Raw genomic sequence first — 21,720 nt, 5'->3', positions numbered from 1 at the left:
ATTTCTGAGTGAAAATTGTTTCAAAGTTATTTATTTTAAATATAAGTAACAAAACCTGCAATAATAATAATAATCAAATAATGTAAATCAGCATTGTGATTTCAAATTATTAATTTAAATACAATAATTTCATAATTCACTGGCATGAATGTAGTAAAAGTAGTGTAGTCTGTAATAACATCTTTCATGTATATTAAACTAATATTAAATGAATTAATGAACTGCGCTTATGATACGATGACAGAACAACATGCATTCAATCAGATGTTCAGTGCTAGGAGGTCTGATGTTTAGCACTCTAGGCACCCTTAAATATTCTCACACTCTCTCTGTGCCTCTGTCGGATTTCTTTCTTTTCATATTTGCAGTGTCTCATCATGGTGAATACCAGCTCAGTGTTGTCAACTTAGGTTTTTCATTTGAATAAGCCTCTTTCTGCAGGAACCTGTCTGCTCTGTTTCACTGAGGCTAAATCAGCTTTAGCAGCTAAATATAAAAATTTCCTGAGCAATAATTCCTTAATATTTATCAGCGAAAAAAAGGTGCTTGAAATTCAACTTCAGCCCTGCTAGCAGTTTAGAGAGAGAACGACAAGCCGCACATAAGCTTCGATGCCTCAGTTGATCCTAAAAACTCAAACTGGAGTTGGATGTGTGTGCATGACTTGTGCTGGAACACTTTACTAATAACATTTAAACGAAAAATGCAGGCTTCTCCTGAAGACATGACGTGTAAAAAGATGAATAAGAATAGCGAAAAAGGATTCAAGGAGGAAAAACAGATAACATTATCAACAAGTAGCTGAGAGCAACATGTTCAATGTTGAGATAAAAAGCACTGAACATTAAGGCTGAATTAGCTACACACTGATAGCTCTTTTCCACTGAAATGGTGCTTGTAATTGGCGGAGGGATCTGCTAAACTTTCTCAGGACCTGAAAGGTATGTTAACTAAAAAGTAAAACTAATAAAAAAAAAATGTGTTAATTGAAATAAAGTTGAAATGAAATCAAATGTCTTGGCAACCAAATTAAATAAATTAAACTGCACAAAAACTAAAATTAAAAATAAATTAAACCCAAATATTAAATAGTAATAAATAAATAAACAATAATCATATAAAAATTACTTTAAATAATAAAACTACATTTAAGATGAGAACTGAAAATATAAAAATAAAATAAAATTCAAAATATTTTTATTGTGATGTTTTTATCAGCTGTTTGGACTCTTATTCTGACGGCACCCATTCACTGCATTAGGATCCATTGGTGAGCAAGTGCTGTAATGCTACATTTCTTTGGATCTGTTCCAATGGGGGGGGGGGTTTGGGACTAGAAACTCCTCTGCATTTTCGGTGGCCTGAGGGCAAGTCATTTTCAGCAAATTTTTATTTTTGGTAAACTTTAAGAGCAAAGTTTTTTTGATAGATAGATAGATAGATAGATAGATAGATAGATATGTCAAAAGCACACAAAAATCCTAAAACTAAAATTAAAAACTGAAAATTTAAAAATAAATATTTGAATATTAATAAATACTATAATAGCATAGGATTGATGAGTCAGTAAAACAGTAATCAAAGTAATTTAAAAAGCTCTGTTAACATCAAATAATAAACAATGAGCTAAATGATCCTTAAACCATCTCAGAAAGCTCCACTGTCACCTCCCATAATACCTTCTTCCTCTGAACCAGTCAACATTTCCAAAGGCATCACGCTAAGCCAGGAGCAGCAGTGATGGAAGAGAGACATTAAAGGCTTCTAAGGATAAGCAGAGGTAAATTCTGCCCTCCTCCCCCTGCCCTTCCCAGCATGCCTGTGGTGGGTGGCTGGGTCTGTTATGTCCCTTCTTTCCGAGACGGTGTCTGGCTGCACGGTTTGACTGCAGCCCACACTGCTGCTTCAGTGGAGGGTATGGTGTCCGCACACACAGGTGCAGGCCGGCCCACTAATCCGCCGCTCAGTGGTCAGTCTCAGACATGATAAGGGTCAAACTGAGACTTGGCCCAGCCGTGCAGTTCTATGCCGGGGAGATCCGGGGAAGTGTGCTGGCTTCACGCCCTTTTGCCACGTTCACAAAGAGGCAGCCCATGTGAGGCTGGACACAGACTGTAGGTTTTATGTGGGCTGTGCATGTGCGTGAACATTCGAAAAATACAAACTGATACAGAAATGAATGAAAGAGCCTTGGTAATATGACTGGGAGTCCTTATTATACTATGAAAAATTTTGTATCGTAAAAAGCCCTTGGAAAAATATAAATTTTTTAGAACATTTGAATTCTTGGTTTACACTGCGCATATATATATATATATATATATATATATAGTGCTTATTTGTCAGGGTCTGCAGTTAATCTGCATCATAAACTAAACTGTTCTGTTTCTATGGCAGCAATGAAGTTCCAAGAAGTAATTTCCTCACAGATTTTAAATCCCTTCAGCGGATCTGGCTATACTTTTCCTAGAAGTTCAAAACATGAGGGCTGTAAAAAAGTCAGTGAGGAACTGGTGAGATGCCCTGTTGTGTACAAATGGAGGTCTTTGAGGCCAAAGTATCCATTTATTATTCAATTCTGGTTCCTTTTTACGCACTACTGAGTGATTTTCAGGTGTGTCACAACAGATTTACAATCAAATTCAGATATGATTTTTTTTTCTTTACACAATGGTACGGCCAAGTCACATTTGTATGGCAGAATGTATATTTACATGTTTTTTTACACAATCGCAGTCACAAAAACCTGTGGATGAAAAATTTAATGTGATAAAAAATAATCATAAAAAACATATGCTGACAATACAGTGTGCATTGTTAACATAACTTTTTTCCCCCCATATAAATACAAAGAAGCCAATTTGAGGAAAGCTAATATCTTATTTTGATATTGTTCTGACATTTAATCTATGGCAATATACCAGCAATAAAACTGTAAGCAACACAATGGGATTGATCTGTTTTATTTCTAGTCTAGTCAGCTTTTGCTATATTTTGCTCTGCCAAATGTGCCCATAAAGACAGAAAACCCTTTAAAAAACCTAGATGGAGACTCCAAGAGGAAAACAGCTTCAGAAATGGACTTAATAGAGCGGTTCAGATTTGTACTCCTATAAAATCCGGAAGAAAGTTAGTAATTTCAGGCTATGAGTTTTTTTTAAAGTAGTGGTTTATCAGTAAAATCAGGCGTATTTTATTACTTTGTGATGTGAGGAAGTTGTGAGAAATTATACACAGTGAACACTTCAAGCATGAATTTCTCTAGTTTAAGCATTTTTTAAAAAGTAAGTTGCTAAAATCTACACTATCATTGATAAGTTTGGGGTTGGAAAGATTTGTTTATGTTTTTGAAGTATTTTTGAAGTAATTTATTTGATCAAAAATACAGTAAAAATGGTAATATTGTGAATTATTAGCATTTAAATTAACTGTCTTGTGTTGTCATATATATACAAAACAGATTCCAAAAAAGTTGGGACACTGTACAAATTGTGAATAAAAACAGAATGCAATGATGTGGAATACAACATAGATGACATATCACATGTTTAAACTGAGAAAATGTATCATTTTAAGGGAAAAATAAGTTGATTTTAAATTTCATGGCATCAACACATCTCAAAAAAGTTGGGACAAGGCCATGTTTACCACTGTGTGGCATCCCCTCTCTTTTTATAACAGTCTGCAAACGTCTGGGGACTGAGGAGACAAGTTGCTCAAGTTTAGGAATAGGAATGTTGTCCCATTCTTGTCTAATACAGGCTTCTAGTTTCTCAACTGTCCAAGGTCTTCTTTGTCGCATCTTCCTCTTTATGATGCGCCAAATGTTTTCTATGGGTGAAAGATCTGGACTGCAGGCTGGCCATTTCAGTACCCGGATCCTTCTTCTACGCAGCCATGATGTTGTAATTGATGCAGTATGTGGTCTGGCATTGTCATGTTGGAAAACGCAAGGTCTTCCCTGAAAGAGACGACATCTGGATGGGAGCATATGTTGTTCTAAAACTTGGATATACCTTTCAGCATTGATGGTGCCTGTCCAGATGTGTAAGCTGCCCATGCCACACGCACTCATGCAACCCCATACCATCAGAGATGCAGGCTTCTGAACCGAGCGCTGATAACAACTTGGGTTGTCCTTGTCCTCTTTAGTCCGGATGACATGGCGTCCCAGTTTTCCAAAAAGAACTTCAAATTTTGATTCGCCCATGTTGTGATTTCCATTACAGTAGCATTCCTGTATGTGATGCAGTGCCGTCTAAGGGCCCGAAGATCACGGGCATCCAGTATGGTTTTCCGGCCTTGACCCTTACGCACAGAGATTGTTCCAGATTCTCTGAATCTTTGGATGATATTATGCACTGTAGATGATGATAACTCCAAACTCTTTGCAATTTTTCTCTGAGAAACTCCTTTCTGATATTGCTCCACTATTTGTCGCCGCAGCATTGGGGGAATTGGTGATCCTCTGCCCATCTTGACTTCTGAGAGACACTGCCACTCTGAGAGGCTCTTTTTATACCCAATCATGTTGCCAATTGACCTAATAAGTTGCAAATTAGTCCTCCAGCTGTTCCTTATATGTACATTTAACTTTTCCGGCCTCTTATTGCTACCTGTCCCAACTTTTTTGGAATGTGTAGCTCTCATGAAATCCAAAATGAGCCAATATTTGGCATGACATTTCAAAATGTCTCACTTTCAACATTTGATATGTTATCTATATTCTATTGTGAATAAAATATAAGTTTATGAGATTTGTAAATTATTCCATTCCTTTTTTACTCACAATTTGTACAGTGTCCCAACTTTTTTGGAATTGGGTTTATATATATATATATATATATATATATATAATTTTTGAAATTTCAGCAGTCATTACTCCTGTCTTCAGTGTTACGTAATCTTTCAGAAATCATTCCAATTTGATGCTCAAGTAACATTTCTTATTATTATCAAAGCTAAAAAAAGTATCCTGCTTAATATTTTTGTGGAAACCAGGACATTTGTCTTTGATAAATAGAAATGGCAAAAGAACATCATTTATTTGAAACATACATTTTATGTAACTATGTAAAAGTCTTTGTCACTTTTGATTGAATTAATTCTTGAAAAAAAACGAGTTATATATACAATAAAAATCAGTAAGATTTTTAATGTTTTTAAAGATGTTTCTTCTGCTCATCAAGATGCATTTATTTAACCAGAAATACAGAAAAAAACTGTAATATTGTGAAATACTATTACAATTTTAATATACTGTAAAATATAATTTATTAATGTGATGCAAAGCTGCATTTTCATCATCCATTACTCCAGTCTTCAGTGTCGCATGATCCTTCAGAAATCCTTCAGATTTATTAACAATATGCTGATTATGATCAATGTTGGAAACGTTTTTTGAGGATTCTTTGATGAATAAATAGTTAAAAAGAACAGGAACAATAAAAAAAAATGTAAACATTTAAAACATATTTCTATTCAGTCACCCACCAGCACAAGTAAAGTGACTGTTTCCTAAATAAAATGAAAAAAAAAAAATCACCTGTCAAACAAATCACATTGTATTTAGACATTTGCTGATGTGAGATAAGAGGTGATGTACTTCAGGGATCCAGACACCACTGGGGTCTGAAACATTCCTTGTTAAACCTGCTAACAGACTGGCATTTAAATGCTTCTACTATATGATAATGCATAGCGGTCACAACATTAAAATCAGTAATAGTCTGTTGTCATGCTGTTGAGGGTTCATTTTAAGCAATTGGTTACTCAATGAGTTGGGGCCGCTCTCAAATTGCTCTAAATTTTACCAGCTCAGAGCAGAAGGATCAGCTGTAGTTAGCTCACGCCGCTGACATGCATATTGAAGGATCTCTTTCACCCAAATGAGTCTGTAAACAAGATGTGAGGGCAGCACTGGCAACAACTCGCAGGAATAAGTGTCAAGGAGCAGTTATTGTGTTATTTAGAGCACCATAAAGCACAAGGCTATTGATTTGAGAGGCAAAGCGGCTCCCCGGTTAGTTCTGTCATTGCTGAATCATTAAACTGATATATTATGCACTATGCTCTTCCCTCTGCCACCCTGTCTGTTTCCAACCACATCAGTCCAGCACATTTCCAATAATCCTTTGCACTTTTGCTTTTGTGAAGGATCTCACTGTTAACCGCCCACGTTTGTCACATATAACTTTTTCTAAACATCTAAGGCCGTGTACACACCTGGTTTAACATCCAGTTTAGGTGATCAGATCATAAGTTCAAAATTAATTTCTGCTTACACCTCACATAAACATTTTTAATCAAATGCATCTCCTGTGAACCTTTGATGAGCAGTTTCATAAACGTAGAGACTATTTTAAAGCCATTTCTTCAGGAATAGTCTGACAAACAAAAAGAAACTAGTTACTTTTGGGATTTAAATCTATCTTTTTATGTAACTGACTTATGAAGTTACAACTGACTTACGAAGTTACTTATGAAGTTACGATGATCAAAAAAAAAAGAAGAAAAAAAAGGAGTTTAAATGCAACTGGCCACTGATTCTTTTGAGGGAATGTGAGGGAATGTGACTAACTAACTAACTAAATAACTAACTAACCAAAAATAATGAATGATCAATAATAAATAATAAAATAAAATAAATAACAAATAATTAATAGGAAGAATTAATTAATAAGTAATATTAAATTAATAATTTAAACCATTAGAAAAATAAATATCCAAAACCACAGCGATAACTAAATAAATAAATATTTTAAATAAACCACTACAACATTAAAATATATATATATATATACACACACACACATACATACACACACACACACACACACACACACACGTATATATATATATACGTATATATGTATTAGTGTGCAACATAAAGTGCAAGAAGCAAGTGTCCATCTCATAGTCCAAATCACTGAAATCAAAGTTCAGTATTATAGTGTAAGAATGACAACATATCCATGTGTTCTAGTCTATTAATAATACAATTATAATCAAAAAACAATTTTTAAAGGAGTATTTACCAGAAATATTATTAGGAGAAAAATGTAAATGTTCAGTATTTCTGAAAAAAAAATAGTATATATTTTTTTTATAAAATCAATTAATTGGAGATGCTTTTGATTATTAAAATGTAATGGAACCATTCAAATGGAATCCAGAAAACAATGGAAAACAGAATTTGGTAAAAATAAAACTGTAAAACTCAATTAATTAGACAGGCTTTTTGATTAATACAATTTAAAATGATAGAAAAATGAAAATCGAAAAAACTGAATGTGGAAATAAAACGGATTTCATAGTACCCTACAATCATAATACATTTTTTTGTGGTAATAAAAATATGTAAGTGAACAATAGCCAACGGCCTGATGATTATTTTTACACATTGCTGTGCGATCTAATACTTGTTTAATATTAAAGGGGTCAAATGATGCGATTTCAATTTTTCCTTTCTCTTTGGAGTGTTACAAGCTCTTGGTGCATAAAGAAGATCTGTAAAGTTGCAAAGACTAAAGTCTCAAATCCAAAGAGATATTCTTTATAAAAGTTAAGAGTCAGCCACACCTACCTAAAACGGCTCGTACTAAAACGCCCCCACATATCTACATCACTACGTGGGAAGATTTGCATAACGCCGCCCAAATGTTCATGCAAAGAAAGAAGGCGTAACTTTTATTATCGCTGTAGTATTATTGCTGCCGCCATGTCGTGAAGACGCTGTGTGATTCATGTGAAAGCGAAACAACTTTGTTTGGGTGCCGCAAGCCCGCCGGACGCTCCTTCGTCGAATCCGCCGCTTCTGCTCACTCAGCCCACCGGCCGTCCCTCACTTTATCCCCCGGCCTCTGCTCACTCTAGGCCGCCGCCGCTCACTCTAGGCCACCGTGTGTGATGCTGTGTTTCGTTGTGAAAGTGAAACTGCTTTGTTTGGCCTTCCAACAATGGTCACGACTAGAAATCAGTAGTTAAGTTGTATTTACAACACTGTTCCAGAACACTTCAACCCAAATATTCAGATGTGTGCAGCACATTTTATGGAGGACCATTTCCTGATCCTGGTAGAGTAGACTACAATGCCGGCTGTTCTGACTCAAAGACTGTAAGTACGTTTTTTATATTTAAAGAGTTTTTATATTTTATATATTTAAAGTGAGTTTTTGGGCAGTGTAGAGTAGTGCTTGTTGTTTGTCATTTCTTCGATCACAAATGCAGACATGGTTTTATGTAGGGATGGACCGATACCACTTTTTCCAGTACTCGCCCGATACCGATACTTTTATTTTTGGTACTTGCCGATACCGAATACCGATACCAATATGTTTATTGCATTTGTAAATTTTTAAAATATTGGGTACAGAAACCAAAAGAGTATGGATAATGTTAGTTGGTTAACATTATTTATCAAATAGATACAGTCAAACCAAAATTTATTCAGACACTTTCAACATTTCTCACATTATCACAGTTTATTCACTATAGTTTAGACAATGGTAATAAAATATAACAAGAACTAAACGGAGTCAGAACAAATTCAGCTTGATAATGTTAGATAAAATGCATACCAATTATATCTGGTCTCTGAATAATTTTTGGTTTCACTGTATATCCTTCTGTTATTTTCACACTTAATTAAGTTTTTGTTACTTTCACTTCATTTTTTGCTCTATGGTACATCATCTTTAATTTAATAGCATTAGAGCTGCTCCTTTGCAGCTGCTTAGTACTGTAATCACGCGCTTTGCTGTAATAATGCAGGGAACCATTCGTTATAAATCTCCTAACTGTGATATTTTCCGAAATAGAAGTCGCGTTTTTTCATGTGAAACGTGCTCCGATTTATATTCCTAAGCCACTCATATAATGCAGAAACACATACTATAAAGCAAATCAGGTATTTGTACTGATGCAGAATAGCACAGCCTAGCGCATTTCACACAAGCTGCTAGATTCACTTTCGCCAGAAAGTCGTGTATGCCTAAGATTAAAAATAAATGACATTTATAGTGAATGCCCCTATAAATGGTCTTATTTTTACGATTTAGTTTTAATCCAAATGATGCCGCCATGTCGTGAAGACGCTGTGTGATTCATGTGAAAGCGAAACAACTTTGTTTGGGCTTCCAAAAGAGGACGATATCTGCTTCATCGTGCCTGGAGCTGATCCGTGCTGGTTGCTGAGGAAATACTATAACTTTGCGCTGTGGATCGCCGGATTGGCTTTCACCGTGGACGAAGCGGAGTCCAGCCCGGGGTCGTAACATGTTGTTGCCGCAAGCCCGCCGGACGCTCCTTCGTCGAATCCGCCGCTTCTGCTCACTCAGCCCACCGGCCGTCCCTCACTTTATCCCCCGGCCTCTGCTCACTCTAGGCCGCCGCCGCTCACTCTAGGCCACCGTGTGTGATGCTGTGTTTCGTTGTGAAAGTGAAACTGCTTTGTTTGGCCTTCCAACAATGGTCACGACTAGAAATCAGTAGTTAAGTTGTATTTACAACACTGTTCCAGAACACTTCAACCCAAATATTCAGATGTGTGCAGCACATTTTATGGAGGACTGTTTCCTGATCCTGGGAGAGTAGACTACAATGCCGGCTGTTCTGACTCAAAGACTGTAAGTACGTTTTTTATATTTAAAGAGTTTTTATATTTTATATATTTAAAGTGAGTTTTTGGGCAGTGTAGAGTAGTGCTTGTTGTTTGTCATTTCTTCGATCACAAATGCAGACATGGTTTTATGTAGGGATGGACCGATACCACTTTTTCCAGTACTCGCCCGATACCGATACTTTTATTTTTGGTACTTGCCGATACCGAATACCGATACCAATATGTTTATTGCATTTGTAAATTTTTAAAATATTGGGTACAGAAACCAAAAGAGTATGGATAATGTTAGTTGGTTAACATTATTTATCAAATAGATACAGTCAAACCAAAATTTATTCAGACACTTTCAACATTTCTCACATTATCACAGTTTATTCACTATAGTTTAGACAATGGTAATAAAATATAACAAGAACTAAACGGAGTCAGAACAAATTCAGCTTGATAATGTTAGATAAAATGCATACCAATTATATCTGGTCTCTGAATAATTTTTGGTTTCACTGTATATCCTTCTGTTATTTTCACACTTAATTAAGTTTTTGTTACTTTCACTTCATTTTTTGCTCTATGGTACATCATCTTTAATTTAATAGCATTAGAGCTGCTCCTTTGCAGCTGCTTAGTACTGTAATCACGCGCTTTGCTGTAATAATGCAGGGAACCATTCGTTATAAATCTCCTAACTGTGATATTTTCCGAAATAGAAGTCGCGTTTTTTCATGTGAAACGTGCTCCGATTTATATTCCTAAGCCACTCATATAATGCAGAAACACATACTATAAAGCAAATCAGGTATTTGTACTGATGCAGAATAGCACAGCCTAGCGCATTTCACACAAGCTGCTAGATTCACTTTCGCCAGAAAGTCGTGTATGCCTAAGATTAAAAATAAATGACATTTATAGTGAATGCCCCTATAAATGGTCTTATTTTTACGATTTAGTTTTAATCCAAATGATGCGTGTGCTAAGTGAGTGAAAATCAAAGATCACACAACAGAATTGCGCTCTCTCTCTCTCTCTCTCCCTACCATTAAGTAACTTGTGCATTGTTTTACTTACTTGTTTTTGATGTATCCGACCAAACTACGAACTTTCAAGTGATGTCTGTGAGAAAGGTATATTCACTTGACAAGCTCACGCATCTGTGCCGCCGCACGCTCAATCCACTCAGCGCGCTTTGCTTATCAACTCGCACACATCAGCTATACAGGCGTTAATACTGAATGTTTAACATTATATTCATTGCATACATACAGTATACTTCGTAGACATCCTTAATCTCTAATAACTCCATTCTTCTGTCTGTTGTTGGTGTTTCATTTTCTGAATATGGCACTTATCACATGCTGTGTGGTATCGGCATTTGGTATCGGGGCATTTTAACGCGTACGAGTACAGAAGCTCAGTATCGGGCCCGATACCGATACCAGTATCGGTATCAGTGCATCCCTAGTTTTATGTTTACGCGGTGCAATGCAACGCGTGAAAAGACAGTATAAGTCATTATAATCCATAATTATGTTCCCACTGGATGCAACGAATGCCTCATTTATAATGGGTTTTCATGTTTTTGAATCAACGCTCCGGCCTGACAGGGCATCATCACAATATGGTAAGGGGCGTAACATTTCCGTCACACGCTTGAGGTATTCGGCCAATCACAACGCACTGGATAGCTGGCCAATCCCAGCACTCCTTGCTTTTTTTGAACGATGAGCTTTGTAAAAATCGACACGTTTCAGAAAGGCGGGGCATAGAGGAGAAACAATAATGCACAGTATGTGGAAAATAATGTGTTTTTTTAACCTTAAACCGCATAAACACATTTCATTACACCAAATACACAAAATAATGTTCTTTTTAGCAGCATCATATGACCCCTTTAACCAAGCACTATTTCACTCAAATGTCCACTTAATCTTTAATATTTGGTCATTTCTTTAGGACAGAAATGCTACAGCCACTGTAACTGAAATAATATGTGGACATCAAAACGTGTAAACTCAGAGTGAGGGTTTGAGCTTTTATTTTGAAACCGCGATGCATTCTCCTGTGTTTGCATAGATCTATAAATGATTTACCTTACAAATCTGATGAAATGGCGTATGTTGCATTCCAAGATGAATGTTATAATAAACCCAAACTCACAACAACATGCAGAGATGGAGTTTGAGACGCTCCACACATGCAAATGAAAACAGTTCCTGTGGAACTACTGTGAACGGAGCCGCTGTGTGACGCATGAACTTAACCTACACGCATGTAAATAATTAAAGCGCATATACTGTATTAGAACTGCATCACATATAATTATTCAATTAAATCAAAGCGTTTGTGAATTCACAATTATGCTTAATTATTTTTAAATGGGTTTAATACATCATGCAGCCTTGGAGAACAGACTAAACATGTGTTTTATCCACCTTTTTCTTCATCGCGGAAGTAAGCCTATGGGTGAGACTTCCGGTTCATTAGCCGCTATAGGTAAATAACGTTTTCCTTTCTCTTTGGAGTGTTACAAGCTCTTGGTGCATAAAGAAGATCTGTAAAGTTGCAAAGACTAAAGTCTCAAATCCAAAGAGATATTCTTTATAAAAGTTAAGAGTCAGCCACACCTACCTAAAACGGCTCGTACTAAAACGCCCCCACATATCTACATCACTACGTGGGAAGATTTGCATAACGCCGCCCAAATGTTCATGCAAAGAAAGAAGGCGTAACTTTTATTATCGCTGTAGTATTATTGCTGCCGCCATGTCGTGAAGACGCTGTGTGATTCATGTGAAAGCGAAACAACTTTGTTTGGGCTTCCAAAAGAGGACGATATCTGCTTCATCGTGCCTGGAGCTGATCCGTGCTGGTTGCTGAGGAAATACTATAACTTTGCGCTGTGGATCGCCGGATTGGCTTTCACCGTGGACGAAGCGGAGTCCAGCCCGGGGTCGTAACATGTTGTTGCCGCAAGCCCGCCGGACGCTCCTTCGTCGAATCCGCCGCTTCTGCTCACTCAGCCCACCGGCCGTCCCTCACTTTATCCCCCGGCCTCTGCTCACTCTAGGCCGCCGCCGCTCACTCTAGGCCACCGTGTGTGATGCTGTGTTTCGTTGTGAAAGTGAAACTGCTTTGTTTGGCCTTCCAACAATGGTCACGACTAGAAATCAGTAGTTAAGTTGTATTTACAACACTGTTCCAGAACACTTCAACCCAAATATTCAGATGTGTGCAGCACATTTTATGGAGGACTGTTTCCTGATCCTGGGAGAGTAGACTACAATGCCGGCTGTTCTGACTCAAAGACTGTAAGTACGTTTTTTATATTTAAAGAGTTTTTATATTTTATATATTTAAAGTGAGTTTTTGGGCAGTGTAGAGTAGTGCTTGTTGTTTGTCATTTCTTCGATCACAAATGCAGACATGGTTTTATGTAGGGATGGACCGATACCACTTTTTCCAGTACTCGCCCGATACCGATACTTTTATTTTTGGTACTTGCCGATACCGAATACCGATACCAATATGTTTATTGCATTTGTAAATTTTTAAAATATTGGGTACAGAAACCAAAAGAGTATGGATAATGTTAGTTGGTTAACATTATTTATCAAATAGATACAGTCAAACCAAAATTTATTCAGACACTTTCAACATTTCTCACATTATCACAGTTTATTCACTATAGTTTAGACAATGGTAATAAAATATAACAAGAACTAAACGGAGTCAGAACAAATTCAGCTTGATAATGTTAGATAAAATGCATACCAATTATATCTGGTCTCTGAATAATTTTTGGTTTCACTGTATATCCTTCTGTTATTTTCACACTTAATTAAGTTTTTGTTACTTTCACTTCATTTTTTGCTCTATGGTACATCATCTTTAATTTAATAGCATTAGAGCTGCTCCTTTGCAGCTGCTTAGTACTGTAATCACGCGCTTTGCTGTAATAATGCAGGGAACCATTCGTTATAAATCTCCTAACTGTGATATTTTCCGAAATAGAAGTCGCGTTTTTTCATGTGAAACGTGCTCCGATTTATATTCCTAAGCCACTCATATAATGCAGAAACACATACTATAAAGCAAATCAGGTATTTGTACTGATGCAGAATAGCACAGCCTAGCGCATTTCACACAAGCTGCTAGATTCACTTTCGCCAGAAAGTCGTGTATGCCTAAGATTAAAAATAAATGACATTTATAGTGAATGCCCCTATAAATGGTCTTATTTTTACGATTTAGTTTTAATCCAAATGATGCGTGTGCTAAGTGAGTGAAAATCAAAGATCACACAACAGAATTGCGCTCTCTCTCTCTCTCTCTCCCTACCATTAAGTAACTTGTGCATTGTTTTACTTACTTGTTTTTGATGTATCCGACCAAACTACGAACTTTCAAGTGATGTCTGTGAGAAAGGTATATTCACTTGACAAGCTCACGCATCTGTGCCGCCGCACGCTCAATCCACTCAGCGCGCTTTGCTTATCAACTCGCACACATCAGCTATACAGGCGTTAATACTGAATGTTTAACATTATATTCATTGCATACATACAGTATACTTCGTAGACATCCTTAATCTCTAATAACTCCATTCTTCTGTCTGTTGTTGGTGTTTCATTTTCTGAATATGGCACTTATCACATGCTGTGTGGTATCGGCATTTGGTATCGGGGCATTTTAACGCGTACGAGTACAGAAGCTCAGTATCGGGCCCGATACCGATACCAGTATCGGTATCAGTGCATCCCTAGTTTTATGTTTACGCGGTGCAATGCAACGCGTGAAAAGACAGTATAAGTCATTATAATCCATAATTATGTTCCCACTGGATGCAACGAATGCCTCATTTATAATGGGTTTTCATGTTTTTGAATCAACGCTCCGGCCTGACAGGGCATCATCACAATATGGTAAGGGGCGTAACATTTCCGTCACACGCTTGAGGTATTCGGCCAATCACAACGCACTGGATAGCTGGCCAATCCCAGCACTCCTTGCTTTTTTTGAACGATGAGCTTTGTAAAAATCGACACGTTTCAGAAAGGCGGGGCATAGAGGAGAAACAATAATGCACAGTATGTGGAAAATAATGTGTTTTTTTAACCTTAAACCGCATAAACACATTTCATTACACCAAATACACAAAATAATGTTCTTTTTAGCAGCATCATATGACCCCTTTAACCAAGCACTATTTCACTCAAATGTCCACTTAATCTTTAATATTTGGTCATTTCTTTAGGACAGAAATGCTACAGCCACTGTAACTGAAATAATATGTGGACATCAAAACGTGTAAACTCAGAGTGAGGGTTTGAGCTTTTATTTTGAAACCGCGATGCATTCTCCTGTGTTTGCATAGATCTATAAATGATTTACCTTACAAATCTGATGAAATGGCGTATGTTGCATTCCAAGATGAATGTTATAATAAACCCAAACTCACAACAACATGCAGAGATGGAGTTTGAGACGCTCCACACATGCAAATGAAAACAGTTCCTGTGGAACTACTGTGAACGGAGCCGCTGTGTGACGCATGAACTTAACCTACACGCATGTAAATAATTAAAGCGCATATACTGTATTAGAACTGCATCACATATAATTATTCAATTAAATCAAAGCGTTTGTGAATTCACAATTATGCTTAATTATTTTTAAATGGGTTTAATACATCATGCAGCCTTGGAGAACAGACTAAACATGTGTTTTATCCACCTTTTTCTTCATCGCGGAAGTAAGCCTATGGGTGAGACTTCCGGTTCATTAGCCGCTATAGGTAAATAACGAGGAGAATAACAACGTGCAGTAAACGGTAAAACTGTTTGCACTACAAACCAGTGTGTTCATAATTTCAGATAATACATTAAAATAATATGATAAGACACACCAACTTTCAATATCAAGCAGCAAAACGAACTGTTTTGCTCAGCTAAAAATAGCTGGACGGAGTGGACGCAGATGAAACCGGAAGCCATACCCATATATTTTCCAAATGGCCGCGCCCATTTTTACGACAAGAAAAAGGTGGATACATTCTCGTCCATGAAATGCGCCACTTCCGGTATTTTGCCGGTTAGTCGACGCCAGCAAAATTAAGTCGAATAGTCGAATAAAATCGACGAATCGCGACAGCCCTAATATATATACTATATATATATATGAAACATAAAATACGTATAATAAATAAATTCAGTAAATAAAGAAATAACAGTAAAACACTTAATAATAGATGTATCCAGTTTTTTTCAGATTTATCAAAGTGGATAAATAGATAAACAAACAAATCAAAAGAGGGAAATTACAATAAATAATAATAAAAAAAAATATTTCAATAAATAATTCTCAGGAACTCAGTGGATGATTGACAGGTGTGTAGGAGGTCCTTGTATCATTTACACTACACTTCAAATAATGGTTTGAGTGATTGAATCTCTAAATGTTACACCTGTATTTAGCAGTGTCTGCTTACCTGAACATCCACCTGAAATGGATGTTACTATCAGGTTTAAGCAGGGTCTAAGGTACTGTTTGTCACCCAGGGATCATTTCACCTAATTTTCCATAAAAATGTGCATTGCGAACAGCTTGGGGTTATAAGGAGATAGAAAGAAATAATCACAAACTGTGCAGGGTATGAAATAAAAACAAGTCTCACCAGAACCGAATGGCCCATGTTTACATAGATTCAGAGTTGTTAATTCTCTATAAATCTATGCAGCTTTTGGAGCCAGTCCTTAGCACACAAGCTGGCAAGCTCTCCTGAGCTTATAGTCTGTTATGGCACTGAACCAAACAGCGCAGCTTATGGTGAAAACCCCCCACCACCCACCCCCCTTTCCCCACTCTTTTCTCTAAAAACCATAGGGTCTGCAAACATGATTTGGTACACATTGCTACACGGGTCTCTTAAAGCAGTTATCCAGTCAACCTGAGAAATAAAAGACGTGCTTAATCGGGAATTGAGGGGTGAGCAAAAAATATGAGTCAGAGGGATGAATGAACTAAACAGCTCTGCTAATAATGTAATTAAAGGAAAAAAATATGTCTTTCACAAAAGTCTTTCCAAATCTGTATGCATCTCTTCTGTGGACCACCAAAGAAGACATTTAGAATTGTAGTAATATTTCAGTTTCTTTGTCCATACAGTGAAAGTCTGTAGAGTCCAATGTTGTTTGTGCCCCAGTATTATTTAAAATATATCTTTTTTTCTTTTTTGCTTACTGCAAGAAGATAAGGCCTGTTCACACCAAAAATTAAAAAAAAGATAAGCGTCTACACCAACGCATGACAATGTTCTGTTTATTAGTGTGAACTGCAGTTCTGTCATCTGCTGCTTCCAATGTTAAGGCTCTTGAAAGTTTGATAAATTCTGATTGTCAATGTTTATATTGTTTATCAACTTAAAAACATGGTCTGATAGTGATTCCACTGATTCTGAAAGTGTTGTTATCATTATAGTAATAATGTATTTTGGTGTGGACTTCCTATTCTTATAGAATTAGAATGATTATTAAAACTTTATTGATATTTTATTTTTTTTACTTTTATCAAAACTAAAACTAAAATAAATAATAATTAAAAAATATATAACTATATTTAACTATAACGACTATATAACTATAATAGTATCTCATTGATACTAAAATAACACATGTATGAAAGGCCTTTATACAGGTATGGAACAGCATGAGATTTTTGGGTGAAATATCCTTATAAAAAAAGGGACCCAAGTTATGCAGAAATGAGAACAACCACCTAGCAACCACTCAGAACATCATAGCAACCACATAACATGGCAGCACCTTCAGCACAGAAGGCCACCATTACAGTTTCTTCTGAAATTAAGTGAAAATCTAGCATTTCATTTAGAAAAGACATAATAACCACATAAATGAGACAGTTGTAGGTCAAAACAGAAGCGATGGAATATTGAAATCTCTACATCAATTAGTACTTAAGAGTTCTCCATTTGTGAACAGTGCATATAGCAGAGCGTGTTTGAGTTGAGTGATTTTTTTAGTGACGAAATCTCTCAACTGTTCTTATTTGCTCAAGCGCTTGGTAAAAGATGAGATCTTAGCACCGAAGTTCAAACAACTTATGCTCCCTGTTTCACTCTATTTCACAAATGCGAGTTAAGAGCTACTTAATTAAAGATGCTATCTGCTTTCAGTTTCACACACGGCGCTTAAAAGGAGGTGTGTGCGTGTTGCCAGAGGAAAAGCGGGAGAGCGGAGAGGGTACGGATCGATATGAGAGGGAGTCCAGGCTGTCACTCAGCTTCGTCTCCCCGAAGGAGGCCGCGAGAGATCGAACACATAGATAAACATTTCATGGAAATGGAGTCAGTCCTCACCCAGTTTCCAACACTCTTCCTCCTCACAGATAGATGAATGAGAAAAACCAATGAACTAATGAATGAGTCAATGAACGAATAAAAGTAGATTGTGAGGATAAATGAATAACAGAAGAGTGTAATTGTCAGTTGGCCTTTCAGAGATGAATGAGGAGGTAATCCATCTAACTGATAAAATCCCACTCCCCTCAGAGAGGCTGCCCATGGGTGAAATATTAGTCTGAAGAGCTTTCACCGCATTGGCGTTTCGTGGTGAAAAATAGCATCCTGATACGCCCGTTCGGGTTACTCAAATGTCAAGAACCAATTAGGTAAGCAAGATTGTTTTGACACCTTTTTTTTCAGATGATTTTGTCTGAAAGTTTAAAACAAAGGGCAATTGGTGACCTGCTTTAGTCGAAATTCAATCCAATCAATCAATAAAAGTGAAGCAAATGTTTTTATTAAAAAAATCTATATTGTATTAAATTATGTATTTACATGTTTTATATATCTACACTACCGATCAAAAGTTTGTAATAATTTGTTATTTTTTATGTTTTTGAAATATATGTCTCTTATACTCACCAAGGCTGAATTTATGTGCTCAAATATACAGTAAAAACAGTAATAGTATTACAATTTAAAATAACTATTGTCTACTGTAATGTCTTTTTAAATGTAATTTATTCCTGTGATACAAAGCTGAATTTTCAGCATTACTACTCTAGTCTTCATCATGATCCTTCAGAATAAATGGATCAAATAAATGTAGATTTGGTGAGAATAAGAGACTTCATTAAAACATTTTTTTTTAAATTCATAATGTTTCCAAACATTTGACAAGTACTCTATATTTAAATGAAATGACACATTAATTTAGACAAAAGTGAAAGATTTATATATATATATATATGTATGTAACTATAAGAAAGCTAAGTTCTGAAGAGACATGATTGCTTGATATGATGAACAGACTAAAATATTTTATTCACACATAAACATGATCATGGCACATCAGATACAAACATGCTCAAACGTAACATCTTCATTTATGTTTCAAAGATGAATGGAAGTCAGTAAATGGTAAGTGAATAAATGGTTTTTGGGTGAACTGTCTCTATGTTCTACAGAGGCGTGGTTATGCAGCTGATTCTGCTCTTCTAAAGTGTATGTCTGTGTGTGTCTGTGTGTGTGTGTGTTATATATATATATATATATATATATATATATATATATATATATAATGTTACAAAAGCTTTATGTTTCAAATAAAGAACTTTCTCTTCAAAAACCTGGCAACAATTTTTAATAATAATTATTTTAATAACTATAATTATTATTAAGATAGGAATAAATAATAATATAATTTTCACACACATATTTGATACATTTGCTTAAAAATTAAGTTATAATTACTGTTGATTTGTGTTGTCCCTACAGTATTTTTTTTCTCACTTTCTTTTTGATGTTGTTATTTTTATTAAAGGCTGGGCACACCAGATGTAGCTCACCTGTGGTCTTGCTCTCATTTTCTGGCTGAGACTGCAATAATGATGATAAGCAAAGTAAGAAGCAGCACTCCAGCGATTAGCAGATAACATTTCCTCCTCCTCAGCTGGCTCTGGAAGACAGAATAAAGAAGAAAAAGGGAGATATTACTGTATGATTAGGTATAATGATAGTTTACAAGAACCCCCCCCACTGTTAAGCACAAATAAAGAGATGTTTGGGAGAATGTTCATGCTGCTCATTTCCGATGTGAATGGTGACCAGGGGCTTTCATACTCAATAAATAAATAAATAAATAAATCTATAAGGTATTCCATACAACAACATGCCCTAGATTTTCTAAAGCCATGCATAGATTGCCTGAAAATATTCTTTTTCATTGTAGCTCTCAAATCTTATTTCTATATTTGAATATGCATATATTCAAATTTGGTGTGTTGTGATCTGCAGGGGAGACAATTATCATAATCTATCATATGACTTCAGAAGATTTTTGGAGCTTGACAACCCCTGGTCACCATTCACTTTCATTGGAGCAGCATCAATGTTCTGTTATGTTGTGTTCCACTGAAGAAAGAAATACATACAGTTTTAAAACAACATGTGGGTGACTGATTTATGCAAAAATAACAAAAACAGTGAGCTACTATCAAGATACCAAAAATACTAGTTAAGTTAGGTTAGTAGTGTCTGATGAGTAGGGGGCGATAGTGACTGAAAATGCATTCAGACAGCATCCAGCAGCATAATCTTAATAAACTAATAACAAAAGCGAGACTCGTGAGTCAAATAGATTTGTACACACAAAAAAAAATCTATATAATAAATTATTTCTCGGTTGCCCGCCACTGTTAAAAATCAATAAATCAACAGTCATTATCCAGTACGAACGGCCCTTCTAGGTACAAAAGGACTCGCATGGAATAAAAGAACAAAATTACACCATAATTTTCCAAACAGGTTCCCGCCACCGATGCAATACCACAATACGAAATGAAGGTGCTGCCATCAATTGACCTCTATAGGCTCTCTCCTCAATACAGAGACATGCTTTGAAAATGATTTCTCACAGACAGAATTGAATTGTGGCCTAGAGTCAAGAGCTGTTGGCCAAGCATGAGAGAGCCGCATTCTCAGACGCTCTCGAGTTCTGGCTGAACGGCGTCCGCAAAACCCATCTGGCTCTCTGACGCTCTTCGCCTCTGATAAGGCTCTGCGGTGGGAGGAAGCCCTGCTCTGTTTTCAAAAGAATTTTGGAAAACTGCCGAAAGTGTCATTTGGACTTTCAACATCTAAGACCAAAACCCCCCTGCGGATCTTTTGCTTTGTCGTGTTGAGAAATTAAGATCCAGTTTAGAACCAACGCAACAAACAAGTGTGGGAATAATAAACAACAGTGAATGGAATTTGCTTGCTGAGTGCGTTTCAATATAAATTTTTACGACTCGGCGGGCAACTCCGACATTTGGAAGCGTAGATTCTATGTTGTTTTGAAATGCCCTTCCCCATTCACCATAATTTTTTTTTTTTTTTTGACAAAGCCAGAAAGAGCAGCAGACGTAGACCACAGCTAGGCTGGAGTCTTTAAACCCTGACGTGCTTCAAAGCACGAAGATCAATTCATCTTCTTATCTGAGACTGGAAACAGGCTTTCTATGTGGAAGTGTGCATGTGGGGGGGAGGGAGGGAGAAAAAAAAACTGCTGTCGAGTAATTTTCCGTTTAAACGTTCCACTCCACAACAATTTGCATAAGCAGCCAATGCGTCTGTGATAAGAAGATTGGTAATTTTCAAAGGCTCTGTAGGAATTGGGAATTAAAAGCCTCTCTCTGCTATCTCCTCTCTTGCAGCTGGTCACCACAGATTCCCTTGCTTCTTTCTTACATTTCTCCAAAACCGCGTCTTATAAACTTTCTCTCTCTCCCCCAGTTTGCTCTATCACTCAGCATACAGTCTCTCGGCGCTGATTTTCACTCTGTGTTATCCCGGGCATGCTCTGTCATTCAGAGAAAACAGGAAAATAAATCAGGTAAAAAGGGAACAAAAAAGCTTTAGGTGACAATACAACTGTTGCTCCATTTCGGAGCTTGAATTTTTCCTGATGCTGCGGTGGGGAAGTGAGGTGGAGATGGAGAGTGCAGACGTTCACAGAGTGAGAAAGAGAAAGCGAAAATGACTTAAGGATAAAAAGAAAGCTGATGGAGTGAAGTGCCGGCGAGAGGAGAGAAAAGGAAAA

The 21,720-nt window shown here is 36.6% G+C and overlaps 1 protein-coding gene across 2 annotated transcripts in view; it reads right to left on the bottom strand.

Annotated features, from left to right (window-relative positions):
- Nucleotides 1-21,720, bottom strand: part of LOC107574175 (syntaxin-12-like) — a 44,994-nt gene that overhangs the window by 8,482 nt on the left and 14,792 nt on the right. For both annotated transcript variants that reach the window (XM_016260635.1, XM_016260636.1), the window contains exon 3: nucleotides 19,487-19,596. In XM_016260635.1, coding sequence (XP_016116121.1) covers nucleotides 19,501-19,596 — 96 coding nt within the window. In that variant the 3' untranslated portion in view covers nucleotides 19,487-19,500. The remainder of the gene's footprint in view (nucleotides 1-19,486; nucleotides 19,597-21,720) is intronic.

This window comes from Sinocyclocheilus grahami, unplaced genomic scaffold (assembly GCF_001515645.1).
Source record: "Sinocyclocheilus grahami isolate Dianchi unplaced genomic scaffold, SAMN03320097.WGS_v1.1 scaffold2135.1, whole genome shotgun sequence".
In the NCBI taxonomy this organism is placed as follows: domain Eukaryota; kingdom Metazoa; phylum Chordata; class Actinopteri; order Cypriniformes; family Cyprinidae; genus Sinocyclocheilus; species Sinocyclocheilus grahami.
The sequence above is the reverse complement of the archived record's forward strand: the minus strand, read 5'-3'. Positions and strand labels throughout refer to the sequence as shown.